At 35.7% G+C, this 22,314-nt stretch overlaps 1 protein-coding gene and 1 long non-coding RNA gene across 2 annotated transcripts; one reads left to right on the top strand and one right to left on the bottom strand.

Annotated features, from left to right (window-relative positions):
* Nucleotides 1-4,311: 4,311 nt before the first annotated feature.
* LOC141626882 (uncharacterized) lies at nt 4,312-5,013 on the top strand. Its single transcript, XR_012536457.1, has 3 exons — nt 4,312-4,396; nt 4,481-4,652; nt 4,936-5,013. It is a non-coding gene; the product is annotated as an uncharacterized LOC141626882 (long non-coding RNA).
* A 3,942-nt stretch (nt 5,014-8,955) lies between these two features.
* LOC141631223 (protein FAR-RED IMPAIRED RESPONSE 1-like) lies at nt 8,956-9,393 on the bottom strand. Its single transcript, XM_074443923.1, has one exon. It carries the CDS (start codon nt 9,391-9,393, stop codon nt 8,956-8,958), a length of 438 nt encoding a protein of 145 aa, XP_074300024.1.
* Between the last annotated feature and the right edge of the window lie 12,921 nt (nt 9,394-22,314).

Below are 22,314 nucleotides of genomic sequence, written 5' to 3'. Positions count from 1 at the left end.
TTACCCTTTTGTTAGAATCACACTTTTGTTGCTAAAATAACACTTTATGCTGCTACAATTAGACTTTTTTTTGCTAAAATTACACTGTTGCCTGTAAAAATAACACTTTATCTTGTTAGAATTACACTTTTGTCAGCTAAAATCACACTTTTTCTCGTTAAAATGTCATCACACTGTTAAAATAACACTTTATTTTGTTAGAATTACACTTTCCTCTGCTACAATTACACTTTTGTTTGTTAAAATAACACTTTGTGCTGCTACAATCACACTTTTTTTTTGCTGAGAGTTTTCTGTTGCCTGTTAAAATAACACTTTATTTTGTTAGAATTATACTTTCCTCTGCTACAATTACACTTTTGTTTGTTAAAATAACACTTTGTGCTGCTACAATCACACTTTTTTTTTGCTGAGAGTTTTCTGTTGCCTGTTTAAATAACACTTTATTTTATGAGAATTACACTTGTGGCTGCTATAATTACACTTTATGCTGCTACAATTTTAACTTTTCTTTTTGTCTTATTTTTTTTTTGTATGTAACAATTAATTTTGAGTAATGTTAACAGATGTCGTGGAAATGAGGGTAAATCGTGCAAGTCCAAAAAGCAAAGGTGCCTGTTAAGTTGAGTAAGGAGCTTGTTGTTGCCAAACTAGCCAAACCAAATAAACCGACACGAAGAAAATAGCAAAGGTGGTCGTGAAGTGCCGTAGAAGCAATTTGGTTGAGCTCGTTCAAAAGCTTAATGATGCACAATGAGATGCGGTACGGAGGATCGGTTTCGGTGGTATTCTGGAGCTTAAGCTCAAAACATATCCGATGGGTCATGTTAAAGATTTTCTGAAAGCATTCAGTGATGAATCGTATATTTTTCGGGCCAAGGATAAGGAGTTCATGGTCACCAAGCATGACGTGTATGACTGTTTTATGTTACCACTTGGTCCTAAAACTCTTGATCTAGTACCTACGGGCCGCCAAAAGGATTCTCAAGCGCCGGAGAATAAGCAATTGAAAGATAAATGGCGAAAAGCGTACAACATAAAAGGGGGTAACGAAGGCATTAATTTAGGAATTGTCTTCCAAGATATTTTAAAAAAAAAAAAATACAAAAAGGAGGTCCACAATTCCGCAGTGTTTGTTCTCGCTTTCGCAATGTCATCATTCCTAACTCCAACATCATAGGTGGGGTTGACTTCAAGCTTTTGAGAGTGTTGAAGATGTGGACTCGATTACGCAAAGACGATTGGTGTACTTATGTCTTTGGAAAATTTGGAGAAGGTCGGCAGACATCGGTGAAAATAAAGACATTTGCCGGGTGTATCCCCTTCTTAATGATTACGTACTTTCAACGTTTCGATTTCCGTGGTAAGAGTTGTCGCCACGATCCCTCTCATTAAGCTTGGGACCCAGACGCTTTTTCGACAGATTACATGGTGAGCTTGACAAGAACTGTTTGGGTCGGCTAACTTGGTCCTTGGTCAAGTATCCTCGGTGCCTTCAAAAGAACTGTTAAGCATTGGTGGGGTGCCTAATGACAGCCAAGTGTTGGCCATTGGAAATGTGGTTAGTGATGCGGCATTACAAGTGACTTCAACTTGACGGAAGAAGTTCATCGAGATTGAACCCCTTCGTGTTGATGATGACGAGCAATTGAAAGCTCGGGTCGTAGATGTAAGTGCTATTTGTTTATTTGACAAGGCTAATTTTAATGTTTTAAAGTTACTTTTTCTTTCACTACAATTACACTACATTTGTAATTGTGATATTAATCAGTAATTGCTTAAATTACAAGGTTGTCAGTTAAAATTATACTTTTTAAAGTTAAAATTATACTTTTGTATGTTACAATTACACTTTTGTCCTTTAAAATTATACTTTTTAAAGTTAATATTTTACTGTTGTAGCTTACAATTACACTTTCGTCCGTTAGAATTATACTTTTTGACCTTAGAATTACAGTTGTTAAGGTTAAAATTATACTTTTGAATGAACACTTTTGACTGAACAATTGTCCAATTATCTGTATTTTAATGTAGGATGTGCATGAGCTTTACTTGAAGATGCAAAGGAATGCTACTGTCTTCTATTCATGGTATGCAGATGCAGCCATGACGCTCAAAAGGTTAACAGGAGGGATGAACCATTCTAGTGACCCTGTCGCTACACAATGCACGCAATCATTCTTTCAAAGCCAAAGGATGAAGGATTATGCTGTGGAAATACAGGAGATAGCTGAACGAATAAATCTTTCCGTGAAATCAAGACTGCTTCGCAACAAAGTCCAGGTGATCGAGATTTAATGATGAGGTAGATGACGACGGTACGAGCGGCAAAGATGTTGGGGACGATGATGAAGAGGAGGACAATGGTGATGAGGACGAGGGAGATGACGAGGATGGTGATAATGTTGACGATGAGGAGGATGGTGATGATATGGAGGATGATGGATCCGATAATGAGAAAGAGGTGAGTGTAGATGTTGGTACAGACCATGAAGGCACGGTGGCCGCCTCAATTTTTTCGGATGAAGCAGCTAGTGAGAAAGCACTGGAGGTGTCTACACAACAGATAATGGAGGCCGTGCAATTTTACGGCTCGAATTTGAATTTGCGGACTCGCTAACGAGACGAGCACAAGAAGGACACCGACGTGGATGTTGGTAGTACTCGTGAGATTTCCGTTATTTCTGAAGGAGGATGGTAGATAGAAAGCAGGTGGTGTTAAAGAACCACCAAAATTTGACCGGAAATTCTCGAAGATATATATTGAAAAGAAGAGCTTGATGAGGCTGAGAAGAAGTTCTATGCGAATCTGCGGTACTGCAAAGGAAGAAGAGCAGACGATGGATATGGACGTGCATGTGGCCGGGGATATTGAGATAGCTGACAAAAAAAATGAGGACAATGGGCCCACCGACGCTGATCCACTCGTCACTCAACTGCTGATTTCGTCTGCGGAGATTATTGAAGCAGAACGCCGTGCAGAAATGCCGGCCAGAGAAGACCATGGAATTGGAGAGGTAAGAGAATTGGTGAATGTGGCCTCCGACGCTACGGGAGCGGTTGTGCATGTGAGTGAAGTTCTGAATGCCGAGGCGGACAAGGATGATGACAAGACTGGGAAGGGTAATGCTGAACCTGGTCTCCAATGTTCAAGTTCAATAGTGGTTTCTGCAACACTAGACGATGCTGTACAAGTGGATTCTAAATCTTTGGAATTTAGTGGGCACGATTGGGGAGCCCGAGAAGGTGGATAATGCTTTGGCGGAAGTTCGAACACAGAAGTTGCCCCCCCTGCCACTCAGTTCCTATTCTCTACTGCTGAGATATGTGATGCAGAGCGCGCAGCCGAACAACATTATGAAGAGGGTGCAGGAAACGGTGGAGGCGCAACCACTGACGAGCGGTTGTTAAAGGGAGACGAGCAGCCGGAATATGTATATGCGCTGCAGGTAAAGGACTTTATGGACGTAGAATGGACAAGTATCGTATATTCTTCTCGCGGACGTAAACGCATTATTCAGGAGCACCCAATATCTCAGTGCATCTTGAAAATGAGGAGGGTTGGAATAATGATGAGCCAAATTTGGATATAAGTTCTATTGGTGGTAGAGAAGGTGGTGGATGGGGTCACATGAAGGATCACGGAGGTAATGCCTTGGATGAAGTTATTTAGTTAGAATTACATTTTTCTCTTTTAAAGTTACACTTTTGTTATTTACAATAACACTTTTTTGGCTTAGAATAACACTTTTCTCTGCTGCAATTAGACAATTGTTAGTTAAAATCACACTTTATTCGATTAGAATTACAATTTTCTCTACTAAAACTACACTTTTTAAGTTAAAATTATACTTTTGTAGCTTACAATTACACTTTTGTCTTCTAGAATTAGACTATTTTTAGTTAAAATTACACTTATTTGTCTTATAAAATAACACTCTATTTTGTTTGAATTATAATTTTGTCTACTAATTTATACTTTCTTCTCTGCCACAGTTACACTTACTTACTGATGATGAAATAACACTATTTTTATTACAGATGCGGCAGTTGAGGATGTTGCCGGGAAGTCTTCGGAAGGGACTATCGAGAGAAGAGAGGTAAACGGTGACGTAGTACGCAGGCGAGAACGCCGACATTCCTATCCCGGTCCCGTACGTCCCTCACGGTGATCCGAGCTACCATCCTTTTTACTTCACTCGAGTGAGCCCTTACCATGCATGGATCACGTCATTGAGAACCTTGGGTGTTCTATTGATTGTGGGGCGCCTAATCCTGATTTGTGCTTTGCGACGAGAAACCTAGCATTCAGTCAGGAGCTCCTAGTGCCAATGTTCAGTGACAGGAAATATGTGATTGACTATGCGTTCAATCAGTCAGACGCGTTTAACGAGTTGTAAGTGTATTATTCTTTACAAGAGGCCCTTAACATTCCTAATTATATATATATTTGATGGCTAATTACATTTTGTTGTTGTAGGGAACGATTGGTCCAATTCAGCGAGTTTTATTTCATTACCCGGGAAGATATTGCAACTTTGAACCCTCGGGAGCAAATCATGACAAGTGTTATTGATGGTTGGTGCTTGCTACTCAACCACATCATGAAACCTTCGGACATATCCCGTTCTTTCTTTGGACTAAGTCACACTGTAAGTTAAAATGTTACCTTTGTGTGTTAAAATTACACATTTGTCCGTTAGAATAATACTTTTTAAAGTTAAAAAGTTGGTTTTGTATGTTAAAATTGCACATTTGTCCGTTAAAATGATACTTTTTGCCGTTAGAATTACACTTTTGATTGTTTAAATTATACTTTTAACATCTCCCTTCTGAGTTTATTCTAACACTTTTTTTGGTTAAAGGTTCACTTTATTTTTATAAAATAGCTCTTTTAATTATCTGTTCACGCATTTAACACTTTTCAAATTAAAGGACCCCGCAAGGTATATTTGGAACGCTCAAAAGCTTGGGAAAGTGTTGAACAAAGACGAAGACATTTATGGTGGCTGGGATGCCGGGCCGAAAACGTCGTGCACCATTCCAAACTTGATACGGACATGGTAGGTAACAAAACATGTAATCTTGTCTCATGGTTTTTAAGTTTTCCTTGTTTCGATCTTAGCGACACACGGTGCAGATCTTTCGCCCTTGTTATCCGGGACGGTGATCACTACATTGCGTGTGCATCAACTTTCTCACCGAGCAGATTGACTACCTCGACAACCGCAAGTACGATGACCCAATAGAAACGCTCCCTTACGGAGGGATAGCGCGTATTTCGGTAAGTGTCCGATATCCAAAGTCAACCAATTTATATGGGTCGTACTACGTTAACACACCGACGTTTTTTTCATGTTCGTGCAAATATAATGGGGAAGTATTTGGTGTCTAAAGGGTCAGTTCTAAGGGGGCAAAGGTCGGCGGGTTCAAGATTGTCAACATTGAGTTCAAATTTGGCAAGGTCAAGGGTATTCGAGAAATGATCGTGGCGTTTTCATGATGCTACATATGATGTTCTACCGCGGAAGCCCTTTTCAATGTGACCTCGGGAAAGAGGATGCTATGAGTTTGTACCGTGCTGAGATTGCCGCAACACTCGTCCTCTGTGACATTAACTTGAAAGATCGAGAAGATATCCCGACGAGGGTTTGTTTTTTCAAACGATCTTTGGACATCCGTTGATAAAAAAGTTGAATGTTAAGAGGAAAACAGATGGTGACATAGGCCGGAGTCCACAAAACGTGCTCAGAATCGAATTTGAAGAGCCCGTTATGGAGGCGACGCCGCGTTGCCATGCGCATTCCATCCGTTAAAGCGCTATCCTCGTTAAGAGCCATCCCCGTGGAAAGGGGGACGGGTTGGCTGCTCTCGATTGTGGTAGAGGTGGTCTCAACACAAATGTGGTGTCAAGCCGCTCCGAGGCAACCAAGCGTTAATAAAGGATATTAAAAACAAGAGGAAGCATGTTGCCGACTATTGCTTGTTAGATGACCACACTTTTGATGAACGGTCATTAATCGGCTTAATTAACTACTTCTTTAATCAAGGATACTCAGTTTATTTTTCACATTTATTTTACTTTAATTAACGACTTCTTTAATATTACGGAGTGCGGTGAAGCAGTGTCTGGTACACCGTCACGCAACGCCGGAGAAAAGACATTATGTCCTCGATGCCTGAAAACCTTATGTCGTTAAATGTGATCGAAAGTCTTTGGTCGATTTTGATGAACCATTTGGAGAAGGAGGAATATGGCGACCAAATGAGGATGTCATTCTTTGGTATACGTCACATGGTAATTCCATTTATCATTGCATAATATTTATGTCCACTTCTATTACACCTTTGTTACTTAGAATGACACTTTTCTTAATTACAGTGTTATTATGTGAATGTTTCACTTTAGTTCTTTTAATCCACAAAAGTGTCATTCTAACCGTGTGAAGTGTAATTTTAAGGGACAATAGTGTAATTTTGGGTGACAATGTAACCACATTAATCATGTTCACGATTGCCTTTTCAAGGATTTACTGTTGCGTATGCTCGGGACGTTTGAGCAACCAGACACACAATCGACAAAGAACTATGACGACTGCACGGATCCGGGACACCTTCATCGTCGACAGTGAGCGTACCGTTAACTTGAAAACAGACTTGCTATTTGTCCCGTTCTGCATTGACGACCATTTTGCATGCGTATGTATCAATCACAAATCAAATACTGTCGACTTGCTGGACGGGCAAAGGCATTCTGACTTGAAAAAGTCGCAGTTTGGCAAAGCCGCGCGTTTAATTGTAAGTTATTGTCGATCGCTTTCTTCCGAATGCTATCTGTTTTGTTCAATCAGTTTTTATAAGGTAATTATGTACATTTGCAGTCTAGCGCAGTGAGTGATTATTTAGAATCACGGGATAAGGAAAAGAAGAACACTAGGGCACGGGAAATTCCTAATTATGTGTTGCGCCGATACCTTTCACGGATGTCACCAACTCTCAACCAACCAGAGTCGGGTCTGTTCACCATGATGGCGATGCTCTTATACGAGGGTCTTCCTTTTGAGGATGAAGACCTCAAGAAGAAGAAATCACGGCGCTATTTGGTGATTCAGCTGGTAGCTACCCTCGTTCTGGCAGACATGAACATTTTGCGCGAAGGTGTGCTCGAGAAGGTCAAAGCTTTTGTTAGCACGAAGGACAAACTGTGGAAGGTATTACAACGAAGCGTAGAGACAGACCCCCGTGCCAATGTGAAAAAATAACAACCTTAATTTAGTAGTTCTGTTTTTGTGGGAATATTCCCTTGGCTATGTAAACACTTATTTCATACTTGGTATTATTTGCAGATGTTAGCAACCTTAATGTAGACAGTTAGTTTTTGTGTAAATAATCTTACAACATTCTATAAAAGAATGCCTTTTCCTCTCAAGCAAGATGCAGCCACAACTGTCTTTCAATGTATCTACTTCAACAATATAGAGTAATATGTTAGTTAAATCAGTCAGAAGAAAGTGTGACTGTAATACACAAAAGTGTAATTCTAACCGTCAGGAGTATAATTCTAAAAGCCATAGCAAAGGATGTGAGATAGACCTTACATTACATAAAATATAAATGTAATTTTAAAAGGCAAAAGTGTCATTTTAGTAGTTTTATTTATGAAAAGATAGTAATGTTGTTTTACCTATCTGAAAGATGGTGCAATAATAACTACGTGTACTTTGAAGAACATAATTTGTCATAATAGTCAAGAGTGAAAATTTCAACGTTCTGTATTTGCACATTATAACTGCGTCGTCTAATAAAAAATACTTCATCAAAATACATTGTAATACCAACGGCGACCAGTTGTCTTCCTGGCAGTTTGATGTCTAAAAACAATACGAAACATCATGTTGTACCTCGTATTTTGTGTAGACATCCCAAAAAATTGTACTACTTATTACGTATTAAATTGATTATTCTAAGATGCCTTATTCTTCTTCCTCTTCGTCTTCTTCTCCTTCTTCTTCGTCTTCTCCATCTTCTTCTTCTTCCGACGAGGTTTCTGATGATTGCGACACTGGCGGGTGCTCGCGAATGGGTTAGGGGGTTCCTTTTGTCATGGTTAGCTAATCGCTTGCAATTTTTACACATACGTTTTGGCGTCCTTGCCAAAGCAACTGCTTTTTCCTTCTTCGACAACATTCTCTTTCCGCTCCCTTTGTTCTTGGATTTCTTGGGCAGCAAAATGGTTATCTCCTCACTAGGAGAACATCCAAGAATTTTCTCCAACTGTTGTCGTTTATTCAATTGTGATCCTAATGGTGAGAGTTTCTCCTTAAACTGTCTAATTAGACTAGAGAAGTTCTCGACATCATTCTTCAATTTGCCCATGAGCAACCCAACTGTCTGATGAATCTCCGACCACATTACTGACATCGCAATCTGTTTTCCATCTATTATATCAACGTCCTCAGTTGCTTCCCCATTACAATCGAACATTTTAGACAACCTTGCATCTTTACACCATCTTTTAACAATACATTGTTCTGGAATAATCTTCACTCCGTTTGATGAGTAAATCCATATGACATGCCGGCAAATAATGCCTTTCCTCTCAAGCATTCTGCAGCTACAAGTGGCTTTCAATGTATCTAGTTCAACAATATAGAGTAATATGTTAGTTAAATCAGTCAGATGAAAGTGTGACTGTAATACACAAAAGTAGCATTTTAATCAATAAAAGTGTGATTGTAACGGATAAAAGTATAACTTTAATCAATTTGTAAGTTTAACTACCCAAAGTGTAATAGCAATCAATAAAAGTGTAATTTTAACGGATTAAAGTATAACTTTAGCAACCCAAAGTATTATTTTAACAACCCAACGTATAATTCTAACAACCCTAGGTGTAAATCTAATCAACAAAAGTATAATTTTAACGGATAAAAGTATAATTTTAGTAAACAAATGCTACTGAGAATGATACCGGGCGTATGTGACCTCATAATTTCTCTCCCTGTTTGCATCTCTTACAGTGGTCACTTCTAAAGAGCCACACTCAGTGAATCCTCTACTTTTACAAGTACCAATTGAGCACTTGGCCTCTTCTTTAAATTCCTCGAATACTTTATGACTGTACACTTCCGCCCTGTGCACTTCAATAGCTAGATGCGTTGATATTTCGTGGAAACCGTGTATGCATATGTTGTCAACTGCTTCGTGTGTGTCTTTTTGGTCCATCGCACATTTGTCAAAACGCATCGTAAACTCAACTAATGTTCCTGACTTACTCTCAAATCTCTTAAAAAAACTATTTTCGCTCTCTGATCTTTGGGTTGTCCTCATAACACCTCCCATATCTAAGTCCCTACAATGAGCCATAACCCACTGCTTCCTTTTAGCGTACATTTCTTGGAACCAGTCAATGTTATTAACATTGTGTTCCCTGCCAATTTCTTCCCATTTTGCATCGAACTCTGCCGCTTCAATGTCTTCATCCCATATTATAGCATTCAATTTCTTTAGAAACACTGAATAATCATCTCTCGCCATTCCATACTTGCTTGGAACCTTGTTCATGATATGCCACATACAATAGCGGTGGCGCGCTGTCTTGAACACCAATGGCACCGCTTTAAGAATACCAAAGATCCCGATCGGTGATAATGTACTTAGGCTCTTTGCCACCCATCGCACCTTAAAACGGTGAACACCCATTTAAACGAGTTCCGCATCTTCATGAGCAACAAGCGCTCCACAGTAAAGTGACCGACCGTTTATGATTATCAACCCCCGTGAAAGGTGTGAATGACATGTCATACTTATTGGTGGAATACGTCGGGTCGAATGACACTACATCCCCAAAAACTGAGTAGTTCCTTCTAGCGATCCCGTCGGCCCATATAGCTTTACTAAGACTACCGTCGCTTAATCAACATCATAGTCAAAGAAGAACCCTGGTCTAAGTGACCAATTCCTTAAAGTGGTCCACGAACATCCGACCGTCCCGTTCATGAATGTAGCATTTCACATCCCTGTGAAAGTTCTTAAAAGAATTCAAACTAGCACCGATGTTTTCAAACCCATTAACATGTTCCTTCAGAATTTTGTAAGTCTTCGTAGCTCCTATCTTCAGTTGTTGATTATTGACAATCTTTTAGATGTACGGATTTTAATCATCAAAAAAACATAATTAAAACAGATACAAATATATCAGTTCAAATAAAGAAAAGTGTTGTTTTAACAATAGAAAATGTAATCGTATACTCAAAAAGTGTCATTTTAGATGACAAAAGTGTAATTCTAACAAAATAAAGTGAAATTATAACATAAACAAGTGTAATTTTAATCAAGAAAAGTGTAATTCCAATCAACTCAGCCTTGAATTATAAAGGATTATCATTTTGTGATAGTCTGTTATGTTGCATGCCAACTTTTGAAACTCTCTATCTCTGGCTGATAGAGAAAACAGATCCAAATGTATAAGTTCAAAAAAAGAAAAGTGTTATTTTAACAAGACAAAATGTAATTGTAGACGCAAAAAGTGTCATTTTAGTTGACAAAAGTGTAATTCTAACAAATTAAAGTGAAATTATAACATAAACAAGTGTAATTTTAATCAAGACAAGTGTAATTTTAATTAACTCACCCTTGAATTATAAAGGATTATCATTTTGTGATAGTCTGTTATGTTGCATGCCAACTTTTGGAACTCTCTATCTCTGGCTGATACGAGTTCATGGTTGTGCCTACTGTGGAATCTGTCAATTCGTAATTTCCCCTTCATCAAGAACAGCCTAATCCTCGCTTTGCAACCAACACGCCTGACTTTGTGTCTCCTACCTGAGTCCTGGCCGCCACTACACTCCAATTGTCTCTTCTGTTTGAACCCCTCCCGGTTGCAAACCAACAGTTTAGATTTGATCTCCCCTCCACGCCATCTCTTAGTCGTGTACTTACGCACATCAAAACCACAAGCAACAAAGATAAATTCTATAAAATGTCATGCTTCCTCTATTTCCGTGAATTTCGACCAACATAGGGGGTGAACTTAGCTTCAACATCTTTGCAAAATTCTTCTTCGTTCGGCTTTCGTTTTCCATTGTGCTCAATATTATCTGACAATAGCGTAATTATTATCAATTGTTTTCATAACAACTTGAAGTAACCCATATATTTGTTCAAATTATATATTTATTAAAAATACTCTTTTCGTAGTTATAATTACACTTTTTCCTGTTAGAATTATACTTTCTACTATTACAATTCTAGTTTATAAACTTGCAGCTTTTCTGTTACAATCAACCCTTTGGTTATTAAAATTACACTTTTCTGTGTTACAATTATACTTGTTTCTATTAAAATTACAGTTTTAAAACTTACGTAAATTGTCTTTTGCAATCACACTTTTACTAGTAAGAATTAATGTTTACAAATTTAGAACTTTTTCTGTTATAATAACAATTTAACTCGTTAAAATTACAGTCAACTGTTAGAATTATACTTTTTATTATTACAATTACAGTTTCAAAACTTGCTTTTTCTTTACAATAAACCATTTGGTTGTTATAATTACACTTTTGTCTCATTACAATTATACTTGTAATTATAACAATTACGTTTGAAAATGACATATTTTGTCTCTTACAATAACACTTTTACCTGTGAAAATTATACTTTTATCAGATATAATTACACTTTTATAAGTTATACTTACGATATTGACAATTTCAATTTAAGATACAAATATTACACTTTTGAAATTCAATTCTACCATAATAATTACAATAATACTTTGGTGGCTTAAAATCACACCTTTTGCGCTTAAAATTACAATTTCATCGAATTCACTGTTATAAATTTCAAGCCTGACACTATGATGTTGAACTTATTATTCACAGAGTTTAACTTCCATCATGGAGAAGTTTAACTTATTATTCACAGAGTTGATATTGAACTCCATAATGATGGAGTTCATGTTAAAAGAGTGGATTTACAGATTTTACATAATAAAAAACAAGCTTAAAAAATAACCTAAAATACACTTTCTCATCATATTTAAAGAACTGTTAATATCTAACCTAATGTTTTCATAAAAATATGATATATAAACTAACATGAAGAAAATAAAAAAAAATAATCCAATAATTACCATGGCCAAATGGAACCATTTGCAAATCCGTCATTTTTTACGTTGGACGTTGGTCTTGTTGTTTGTTTCTGAGCTTCGAGGATAATAATGGAAGATGATCAAGGAAGCTGATAATGCAAGCTGATAAAGGAAGATGGGAAATGAAGAAAGTGGGATTTGCTCTCAATTTTCGCCAGTCTGATGAGTTTTTTTTTTCAAATTGTGTTTTGGTGGAGTATGTTTAGAAATGTGTTGAGGAAGGTTGTTGAGTGATTATGCATGTGTTTGTGTGTGCACAGTGGGTAATAGCCAATTGTACTGACACATCCCTTCTCTCTCCTGCTCACCCTATTTCCTTTTTTATTTTCACGCTTATAATGGGCTTAAAGTAGGCAAATCTCCACTCTCCATTCTCCTAATCCAAGGACCCTAATAAAGACTTAGGGACTCAAAAGATATTAAGGATTTAGAAGAACTTATCACTATATAGTAATAAGATCATCTAAGTCCATGTCTTACACTTGAGTATATATATATATATATATATATATAGGGGTTCAAATGAGTCCACCTAAAGTGGTGAGTCCCTAAGTCCTAATCCTAGCCATTAATGTTCTAAGATTGATGGTTAAGATTTTATATTTTTAAGACGAAAACTTTAATGTTTTATAAATGTAACTTTAATTTATGAGTGTAACTTTAACTCTTTATAATTATAACTTTTATATTTAAGGTGATTTTATAAATAAAAATTTAAATTTATGTTATAAAATTTTATTTTAAATATATAAAATTGTTTTTTGAGTGTAACTTTAGTGTTTTACGAGTAAAACTAGTTTTGTTACCCGTGAAAAATCACGGGTTATCTCTAGAAAAATTAAAAATTTAGATAATTGATTTTTTTTTTGAATATCAAATGAAATCGGAATTTATTTCAACATTGATACATATTTCTATTCTTTAATTTTGATCATCATCTAATAAAAATTCATAAATTTTAGAATTTAATTATGTACGAATTAGAAAACTTTAAAACCAAATTGAAATATTGAAGTTGTTAGTTGCATAAAAGTGAATTTACCTGTGAAGTGTGCATGACATCAAGAGTTGGCCGCTAACCATAGGATTTCACCACAAGGTCTTCCTTTCGTACCGCCTACAAAACAAAAGTACAACAAAAAATAATACACAAATTAGTAATTCGTCATTCGAAATTCAAGTTAAAGAAAATACTGCAAATTTTTACCACCCCAAATGATTGTTTTGGAGGAAACAAATGAGACGATCTTAAATAGGAGAGGATATATAATGCTAATTTGGAAGTTAAATGTTGTACACTAAATTAGTGTTCACAAACTTTAAATGACATAAATATTAATTAGGAAAAAAAAAACAAAAGCATTGAAAGGGTTGTATATAATGGGTTGCTTTATATAATATTAATGGTGGTAGAAATTATTGCAAAATTAGTATGAGAGTTAAATGGAGTAACGGTTAGGCTAGGGTAGGGAATTAGAAGAGACTTGTGAGAAAATTCGACGATGACTTGAAGAAAATCATTGGACTTATGTGAAAATTATCGTGCGTTGAACTTAAATAATGGTTGAATATAAAACGCCATAATTGTATAACTTTTATGAGCTATATTACTATGAAAAATGTTAATTGATTCACTTGCATTTTTTTTATTGTAAAATGGGAATTTTAATTGTAAATTAAAAAGTTTTGATGTGAATTTTGGTAAGTTACATCTTTTTTTTTTGGAATTTTTTAATTCATCCATGAAATTTAGTTTGTAATTTAGAAGTTCATGAGTAATAGTTATTAAATGGAGGATAAGTTAATGGAAACTATTGTAGGTTTAATAGTCATTATAAACTATTGATTCACATCTTTTAATTTGCCTTTTTATTTATTTTTGAGTTATGAGTGAGGAGCTCAAGAGGTAAAACAAATAGGAAAAAATGTTAATGAAAATTACTATTATTATCATTGATATTAAATAGTGGTTGAAATAAAATGTTTTCATTGGTACCCGTGAAAATCACTGGGCCATTTTTGGTCTACGACTTTTGTACCTTGCCGAATATTTGTTACTTTGATAGCAACAATTTCATTTTCTTGTTGAGATGTTGTGATTTAGAACGTAACTTGGTATATGGCCGCAAGTCCGCAACTACGTAAAAGTGGGGAAAAGAGGTTATTGTTTTTGTGTATGTGTATTCTCATGCAGCTCTATATATAAATATAACCATGAGTATAAAATATGATGCGGAAAAAAGTTTATAGCACGTTTATAACAAAGAAGGTTTGTGAATGCATGATAAAAGGGGTGGGTTGGGACTTGAGCGTCTTACTGCATTTAAATTAAGTATGAACGTAAAAACATGGTATACTTTTTGAGTTAAGCATGAGAAGAACTCAACTCCTCCAAATCCTCATTTTAGACAGGTGATATCCGTTTGAAATTAAGACAGATTAAAAGTGACCATTTTATGATACAATGCGTACATTTTTTTATTAAAAAAAAAGTTATTACCATTTTTTTTAAAAAACTGACAATGTTAGTTTTGACTTTTTATCACTAAATAGTTACAAATATGATCAATGTCTTCTTTTATGGATATAAGTGTTTTACGCTACAGAATAATAGTAGAATATGTATTCATTTCCAAATAATAGAACAATGCTTCAAAAAGTTATCGGCTTCTACCTAAAAAGTTTCAGTTAGTCAGTCTTGCATTTCTTATACTTGTTGTCCTTCCCCTATTTTCTTTCGTGGTGCTCTACCTCATCATAGTCCACATGGTGAAAATGACCATCGTGTGTAATGATTTCCTGAAATTGATAAAGAGTTTCATTGGCCAAAAGGACAAATATTAGCATGGAGAAGATGAATCCAAATAGGCCACAATATTATGTATGTTAATGATTTATGGTTTTACACTAAGCCAAGTGAAAGTGCAATTCATAAAGATCGGCAACAAAACAAAATACATGAAACGACATTAGAGAAGAATAATACGGAGTGAAAATGGAATTAGGGATAAATCTACCACAAATCTTCAACATTAAATGCACTATACCATGGTCAAATGAGAATTCGACCATTAACATTTGATATTGATCTTAATCAAATTTTACCAATAAAAAACACATAATTGTAGAAAAAAAGAAACAAAGGTAAGAACAATATTAAAATTTTAAAAAATACTCATATGTGATTATGTGAATCGGAAGATCATGGTTGATGGCACAATAAATTCTAACCTTGATTAGTGTATGCATGGAGGGTTATGTAGCCATTGAGTAGCTTATAGATACAATTCATAATTTATACTCATATCAGGAAAATGGGAAGTGATGGAGTAATGAATAATCAATCTACAATAATGAGAGTAGTTAACAAAAAAACCTTTTGAATTCTTAACATTTATGTTACTATAAGACTACATTGTGCATTTGGCATTGAGTTATAATAATAGTTCTAATTAGTTGGAGAGAAACTCAATAGGCAAATTAAATTAGATATTACAAAAACTAATTAAATAGAAAAAAGTTTTAATATATTTGGTGGACGTTAAGTATTATGAAGAGTTTTTTTTTTGGAATCTATTACCATGTTTAATTAACAAAATGAATTAAATAGGAAAAAATATTAAAAAAAATGATGGGTGTTAAGTAATATGAAGAGTTTTAATTAATTTATTAACATGATTTATAACAAAAATTTCAATTAAAATGCAATTTTAATTATAAATTATGAAATTTATTAACATTTTTTATTACAAAAATTTCAATTAAAATGTCAATATTAATTATAAATTATGAAATTTTGATGTAAATGTGTAAGAGTTACATAAATTTTGGAAAAGAATATATTGAATATACAAAATCAATTTAAGAATAGTGATAATATTCTTCAATATTATAAATACGTGATTTAAATTAATTTATAAATAAATGAATTAAATTAATGGCATGTAATAATAAATCGATAATCCATGTCACATTAATTCGCCATGTCACATTAAAAATATGTCACGTCGTATTGTCGTTGTCGGTAGGAACAGTGATGATAAGAGACGGGGTAATTGGGTATGAATGTGTGTGTGGCATGCATTTGGGTTATGCGGCTGACGTGAGCTTCAAATGTCTGCGTGGCTTTTTTTATCTTACGTGGGATTGTCTAGTGGACTTAATTGGTCATTTTAGGGTAGCATTTTAATAATATTTTATAGATATAGATGTCTGTGTGCAGAATCGTTGGGTAGTGTGGACAGCGGGGGGCCCACGGGGGCGCTTGGGAGGAAGAGAACAAGCGTTTGCATTTTTGTTGGAGTCGCCACCAATTTTTATGGGAAATTGGAACCGTTCGAATACCTCGTGTCATGTCAAGACACAAAGTGAAGACATGAACACTAAGCAATCGTTACCCTTAGCATTCTATGTCTAGAATGACTCTCGTGGATGCCAATGAACACGGGTGTTCACGGAGATCTGGAGTAAGGGGTGAGGGTACGTATTAGGAAGCTCTTTTGATCGAACACCTAATCCCGCCCGCCTCGATAGCGGCCTCTACTAATGATTAGGGACATCATTTATACTCGATATATCGTCGGCTATATGCATGCAATGCAACATCCAAGTTTTAATCCTAGCATGTGAAGAATTAACTAAGTCGGTGGACACGTAATTAGCAAACAATTGGGTCGAAGTAGGATTTAATGTTCAATTACATGTGAAAACATACAAATGATACAAGAAATAATGATAAATACAATAAAGAAAATTACAATAATTACAATGGATTAGGCGATTTATGTCGAAAATACCTTTAAAACGGATAATTTGAGAAAACGAATAAAAGAAAGAATGAATAAATTAACGAACAGGTCAGCAGGCGATAATATGATTAATATTTAATTATACGTAAACTAAATAACTAAGTCAAGCAACAACGGAGCTCAGAGACAGAATTCAACCCGAATAAAGCAGCAGAGTGCGTCTCTTCGAATAGGCGCGCAGCGATTGTTGCGTCTGTTTCGACCAATTCTGGCCGTGAAGTTTAATTGCGTGTTGTTAATACTCGTTGGTAAATTTAATGATTGATTAAATTATTTACTCGGATGAAAGTGATTAGTAGGTTAATTACATATGATTAATAGTCATAAAACAATAAAACACGGATAAGACGGAATATAGACGGATTATTACATGAATGAATGATTGATTAGTGACATAGGTGAATGAAATAAACTAAACAAGATGAATTGATGACGAATTAATGACGAATAACATAATAGACAGATGGAAATATATCAAAGGATCGAATTACAGAAACTCAATATGAACAAATCGAATTCCTACAACCCGGAATGAATTTAATGACGAAAACCCGCAAATATGAGATTATAAGGGATTTAAGTCGGATTTATGATGAATAAAACGTGTTAAAGATGATAATTAATATACATGTGAAACTAATATGCTATTATGTCAAAGAATTAACAAGAAACAAACGAAAACAAATAGAAATTTGACGAATTCGGAGAGGACTAAGGAAGAAGAAAGAAGCGAGAATCTGCTGGCGACCTCACGAAGAGGCGCAGCAGGAACTGCGCTCCTTCGAAGAGGCGCAGCAGTTGCTGCGTCCTTTCTCGACGGTTTGTCTACTGAAAATCCGTAAAAAGGTTTTTAAAGCACGGTTTTAGAAATCGGTTTTAATTGGTATTTTCGACGTAAACCTTACATTAGTGATACAAAAAGTAAATACAATAATAAAAGAGAGATTATACACCCTCAGACTTACATGTTTGACGAAACGAGAAGGACTAAGATATCGATTAGTGATGCTCGACGCGAATGTAACGAAAGTGCCCTCGTAAGAGGAAAACAATTAGATTAATTAAGTTGATTGATGTGGAGTTGGTCAAATTGGTCGGTCATGCAAAACGAGGCTGGTACTCAGAAGGATCCGAGCTTACGTGGTCGAATGTTCAAGCACGTAGACGCCAAAAAGTAAGAACAAAGGTCTAGAATGCAAAGGGAGAAGAGAAGGGCGGACACTCGCGTGATAAATATGAGGAGCGAAGGCTCCTATTTATACTAATCACGTGTAGGAATTAGGGTTTCGGAGAGTCTTTGGAAGTGAATCTCGGAAAGATATGAAAAAGATACGAAAATTACGCAGAAAAGGACCTAGGAAGAGGCGCAGCAGCCACTGCGTCTCTTGGAAGAGGCGCAGCACCTGTTGCGTCTGTTCCCAAGTGATTTCCTCCTGTGGAAGAAAGATTTCCGTGTTTAAGTTATGGTAGGACAGAATAATTTGGTTTTCCTTAATATTTTATGTGAATATTACGGGAAATTGTTTACCAAAGGATAAAGATTGTGAAATATTTGTAAAATATGGAATAGAAATATCCGGAACATTCTGGAACATTCTGACTCGGGATTTAACGGTTATCAGAAATGAAGACGGTTTTAGGCCCGGACTCCAAATGTACTCTAATTACTGTCAAAACGACCGTATCGGCACGTAGATGACAACTAAGAGGTAGACATTAATATTTGAGCAATCACTTGACGATAAACTTATTGTCACAAATCGTTCCGCGTAGCAAACATGCGGCCCAATCATCACCGAGTGGTTTGCGAGAGGTGCAGAAATGAGGTATCTACAGGTAGGCGTGTGTCAATCTTAATCAAGGTGGCAATGTGAATGTCTATGTGGCTTTTTCCCATCCCACGTGGCTTTGTCTAATTGGCATTTTGTAGGATGCCTTTTAATAGTATTTATAGATTTTAATGTTAAAATTAAAACTTTAATTTTTTTTAGACAATTTATAATATAAAAATTTAAATTTATTTAATTTTACTGATTTATAAATATAACTTTAATTTTTTACGAATGAAACTTTAATGCTAAAAATTGAAACTTTAATTTTTTTAGCCAATTTTTAATATAAGAAATTGAATTTCTTTAATTTTATTGATTTATAAATGAAACTTTAATGTTTTACTGGTAAAACTTTAATGCTAAAAATTGAAACTTTAATTTTTTTTAGACAATTTTTAATATAGAAATTTGAATTTATTTAATTTTACTGATTTATTATTTTTTTGTAATATTGTAATTTTATGAATGTAACTTTAATGTTTTACGATTGTAACTTTCGTCATAATTTTTGAAACTTTAATTTAAGTCCTTGGCGAGTAAAATTAGTCCATATCGTAACTTTAGTCCATATAAGCGTAACTTTAGTCAATGCCGCTTAAACTTTATATTAACAACCAGCCACAACCACCGCCTTCACCTCCTACAACCACCCGACCCATTGCCACGACACCACCACCACAGTGGCTGACAACTAGCGACCACAACCACCACAATATGAAAAAAAAAGGCTGTGACATTACCACCACGACCATCCCCACAAATGACCCCCTGCAACCACCATCACACGCCCATTGGATCTGACCGAAAAAAAAACGATAGACAGAAAACGACAACACCACCAAAACCGTCCACCCCTGACCCACCACCAATGTCCACCTGACACCACGACCTCTTTGCAGCCACCACCACGACAGCCCCACACCACCACAACAAACACTCCTTACTCAGATCTGGAAAAAAAAAAGAAAGGAGAAGGCAGAGAGGCGGCAAAGAACCGACCACCACCACGACAGCCCCACACCACCACAAGACGAGATTAGAAAACTTCAGATTTGAAATATTAATAAAAGAAAAAAAAAGGAGGAAGTGCGGGTGGTGACCGAGGGAAGCAGAAGAGAGGCGGGGGAGGAGAAAAGGCGGCGTCGGCGTGTGAGGGGAAGGGGCGGCGTCGGCGTGTGGTACCGATGGTGAAACTGGCGGCGGCTGCCGCTCAGGTGAGGGGAAAGGCCGGTGTTTATGGGGTTGGTGAGTGATAAGAGAGACGAGAGAGAAAAAGGGAGGAAGAGAGAGAAGTGTGAGGCAGTGAAATGAATAGAAATTAGGTTTTGGTGTGCTTTATATAGGGTCTTTATTTTTAGATTTAATCTTAGCCTTTCATTTTGTTACAATCTAAGGGTTGAGATTAGGACTCATGGGACTCACCTATACTAAGGGACTCACTTGATCCCATTTCTATATATAGGTCGGATCCGGTGAGGCCGTTAATTATGGCGAGGCAGCCGGCCTCACCAAATTCCTTCATTATATAGGGCCCGACTGTTAGAGCGCAATCATTCAATTTGAGCTGAAAATTTGGCCCAAATATTTTATATATCTAAAATAAACACACAAACACAACGACTCAAATATTCTACATCGACAAGCTACAGCGATTCGTCAATTTTAACCATCATACCCAAATCTGCTCCATAAACTAATCAATTATAGCGATTGTTTGTAGATTTCAATTGCAGCGATTTGCCGATCAACAAGCTACAACAATAATATCGTGATTTGATCAGTTTCAAAAGATTTACTCGATTAATTTGAAGGTAATTTCATATTTTTGATAAAAATTGAATATATGGTCATAAGTTGTTAAAATCGCCTATTTTGCTATTTATCTTATCTTGTGAATCTTAGGCTTTGTTTTGTGAATCTTAAAGCTAGATTTGTGAACATAGAAGTTAATCATATGATGCATATATCTTTGTTTAGTTGCGAATCTAGGGCCTGATTTTGTGAAACTTAGACATAATTTTGTGAAACGCATGACCTGATTTTGTGAAACTAGAAGGTGATTTTGTAGACTTCGTAACACTCCCTCTGTTGTTGTTAAAAGTTTTATGTTTTATGTTTGAGTTGTTGTTAACCTGTGACATGATTAGTGAATATGAGACGTGATTTTGCAGAGCATCCTCGTAACACTTTCTCTTCTTCTGGATTTTTTTTTTGTGATGAAGGGGGTAAATTGTTAATTGGAGTATAGCTGACATGAAAAGAGGCCGTCTTTAACTTTAAGGGGTGTTATTGATTGGTTAGGAATTTTGTAGATGGAGACTTTACCGCAGATGGTTGTCGGCGTGTATTCTGATGATCCAGTTGCACATCTCGACTTTATTACTCTATTCCGTAAATTGCTTTTTATAGGTATGGTTTCACTACGTTGTAGTATTCCCTTTGTCCCAGTTAAACTTTTTTTTTGTCGTAGTGATTTTGAACAAAGGTAAAAGATAATCAATGATTTAAGCGTGTATTATGATGATGTATATTTTTTTGTAAGAAATATGCGGAATTTCCAAATGTTTTTTTTTTATAATCAAGTATGAAGTATAATAATTGGTATGTTGGATAGTCGTAGTTTCTTTTGCTGGTATGAATAAATCTTATTCTAAAGTGGAAATTGGAATAAATGGTGTTTAAACTATGATTTTTATCACTTTTGTTGAAAATATGTGCGTTATGTGAGCTTGTATATATAACATGTTGTTTTTGTTATGCATAAATTACAATGAATGTCCTGCTTTGTTGTGATGTACTGTGTGTTTCGGTTTGGTGTTATTGAATTGGTAACATATATTTTGTTGTTTAAATTGTGATTCCTAGTAGTTAGAAGTTTGGTGTTTGGCGTATTTCATAGGGGTTGTCTCCCTTTTCAACACAATGTCTTGATTGAGTGATTGGAGAAGTGTTCGTTTGCTGCAGTTCGTATGCTTAGGTACTTATGTGATTTGATTGGCTTATTAGGATGCACATATGGAAGTGGAGTTTTCAATCTATAAGAACAATATGGGTTTTGTAAATTAAGTGGACCATCTTACAACTAGAAGTGTTCTATCACTAAGCTACGTATTTTTTCAGACAATAATAACATTACCCCGGTGGCTCAATGACTCCCACAAATTGTGAGTAAGGGGGTTGTATATGCAGCCTCACTTTTAGCAATACAAAGAGGCTTATGAATGTAGATCATTGTCTGAATCCAGTAACTTAAAAACTACGGAATAATAGTTTTTGTTGATGTGAGTAGGCCAAGTTTTTAATTACTGAGGAATCTGCATCACTCATGATATTAATTTGGCAAGAGTGTCGATTCTCAATTTTGGTTATAATCTCAATTCAATGGCTTCGATGCAGAACACAATCTTCTCATTGAGGAAGTTGTTCAAGCTGGGGTTGTTCCTCGTCTAGTTGAATTTCTGGGAAGAGATGATTATCCTCAGCTTCAGGTTTGTTTTACTGTGACATTCCTGCAAGATCA

Source organism: Silene latifolia, chromosome Y (assembly GCF_048544455.1).
Source record: "Silene latifolia isolate original U9 population chromosome Y, ASM4854445v1, whole genome shotgun sequence".
NCBI lineage: Eukaryota > Viridiplantae > Streptophyta > Magnoliopsida > Caryophyllales > Caryophyllaceae > Silene > Silene latifolia.
Note: the sequence above shows the minus strand (reverse complement) of the source record. Positions and strands in the feature narration are given on the sequence as shown.

Bases quoted from the DNA above. Each gene is read 5' to 3' on its own strand.
- LOC141631223 (XM_074443923.1), bottom strand. From the start codon at position 9,393: ATGTACGCTAAAAGGAAGCAGTGGGTTATGGCTCATTGTAGGGACTTA.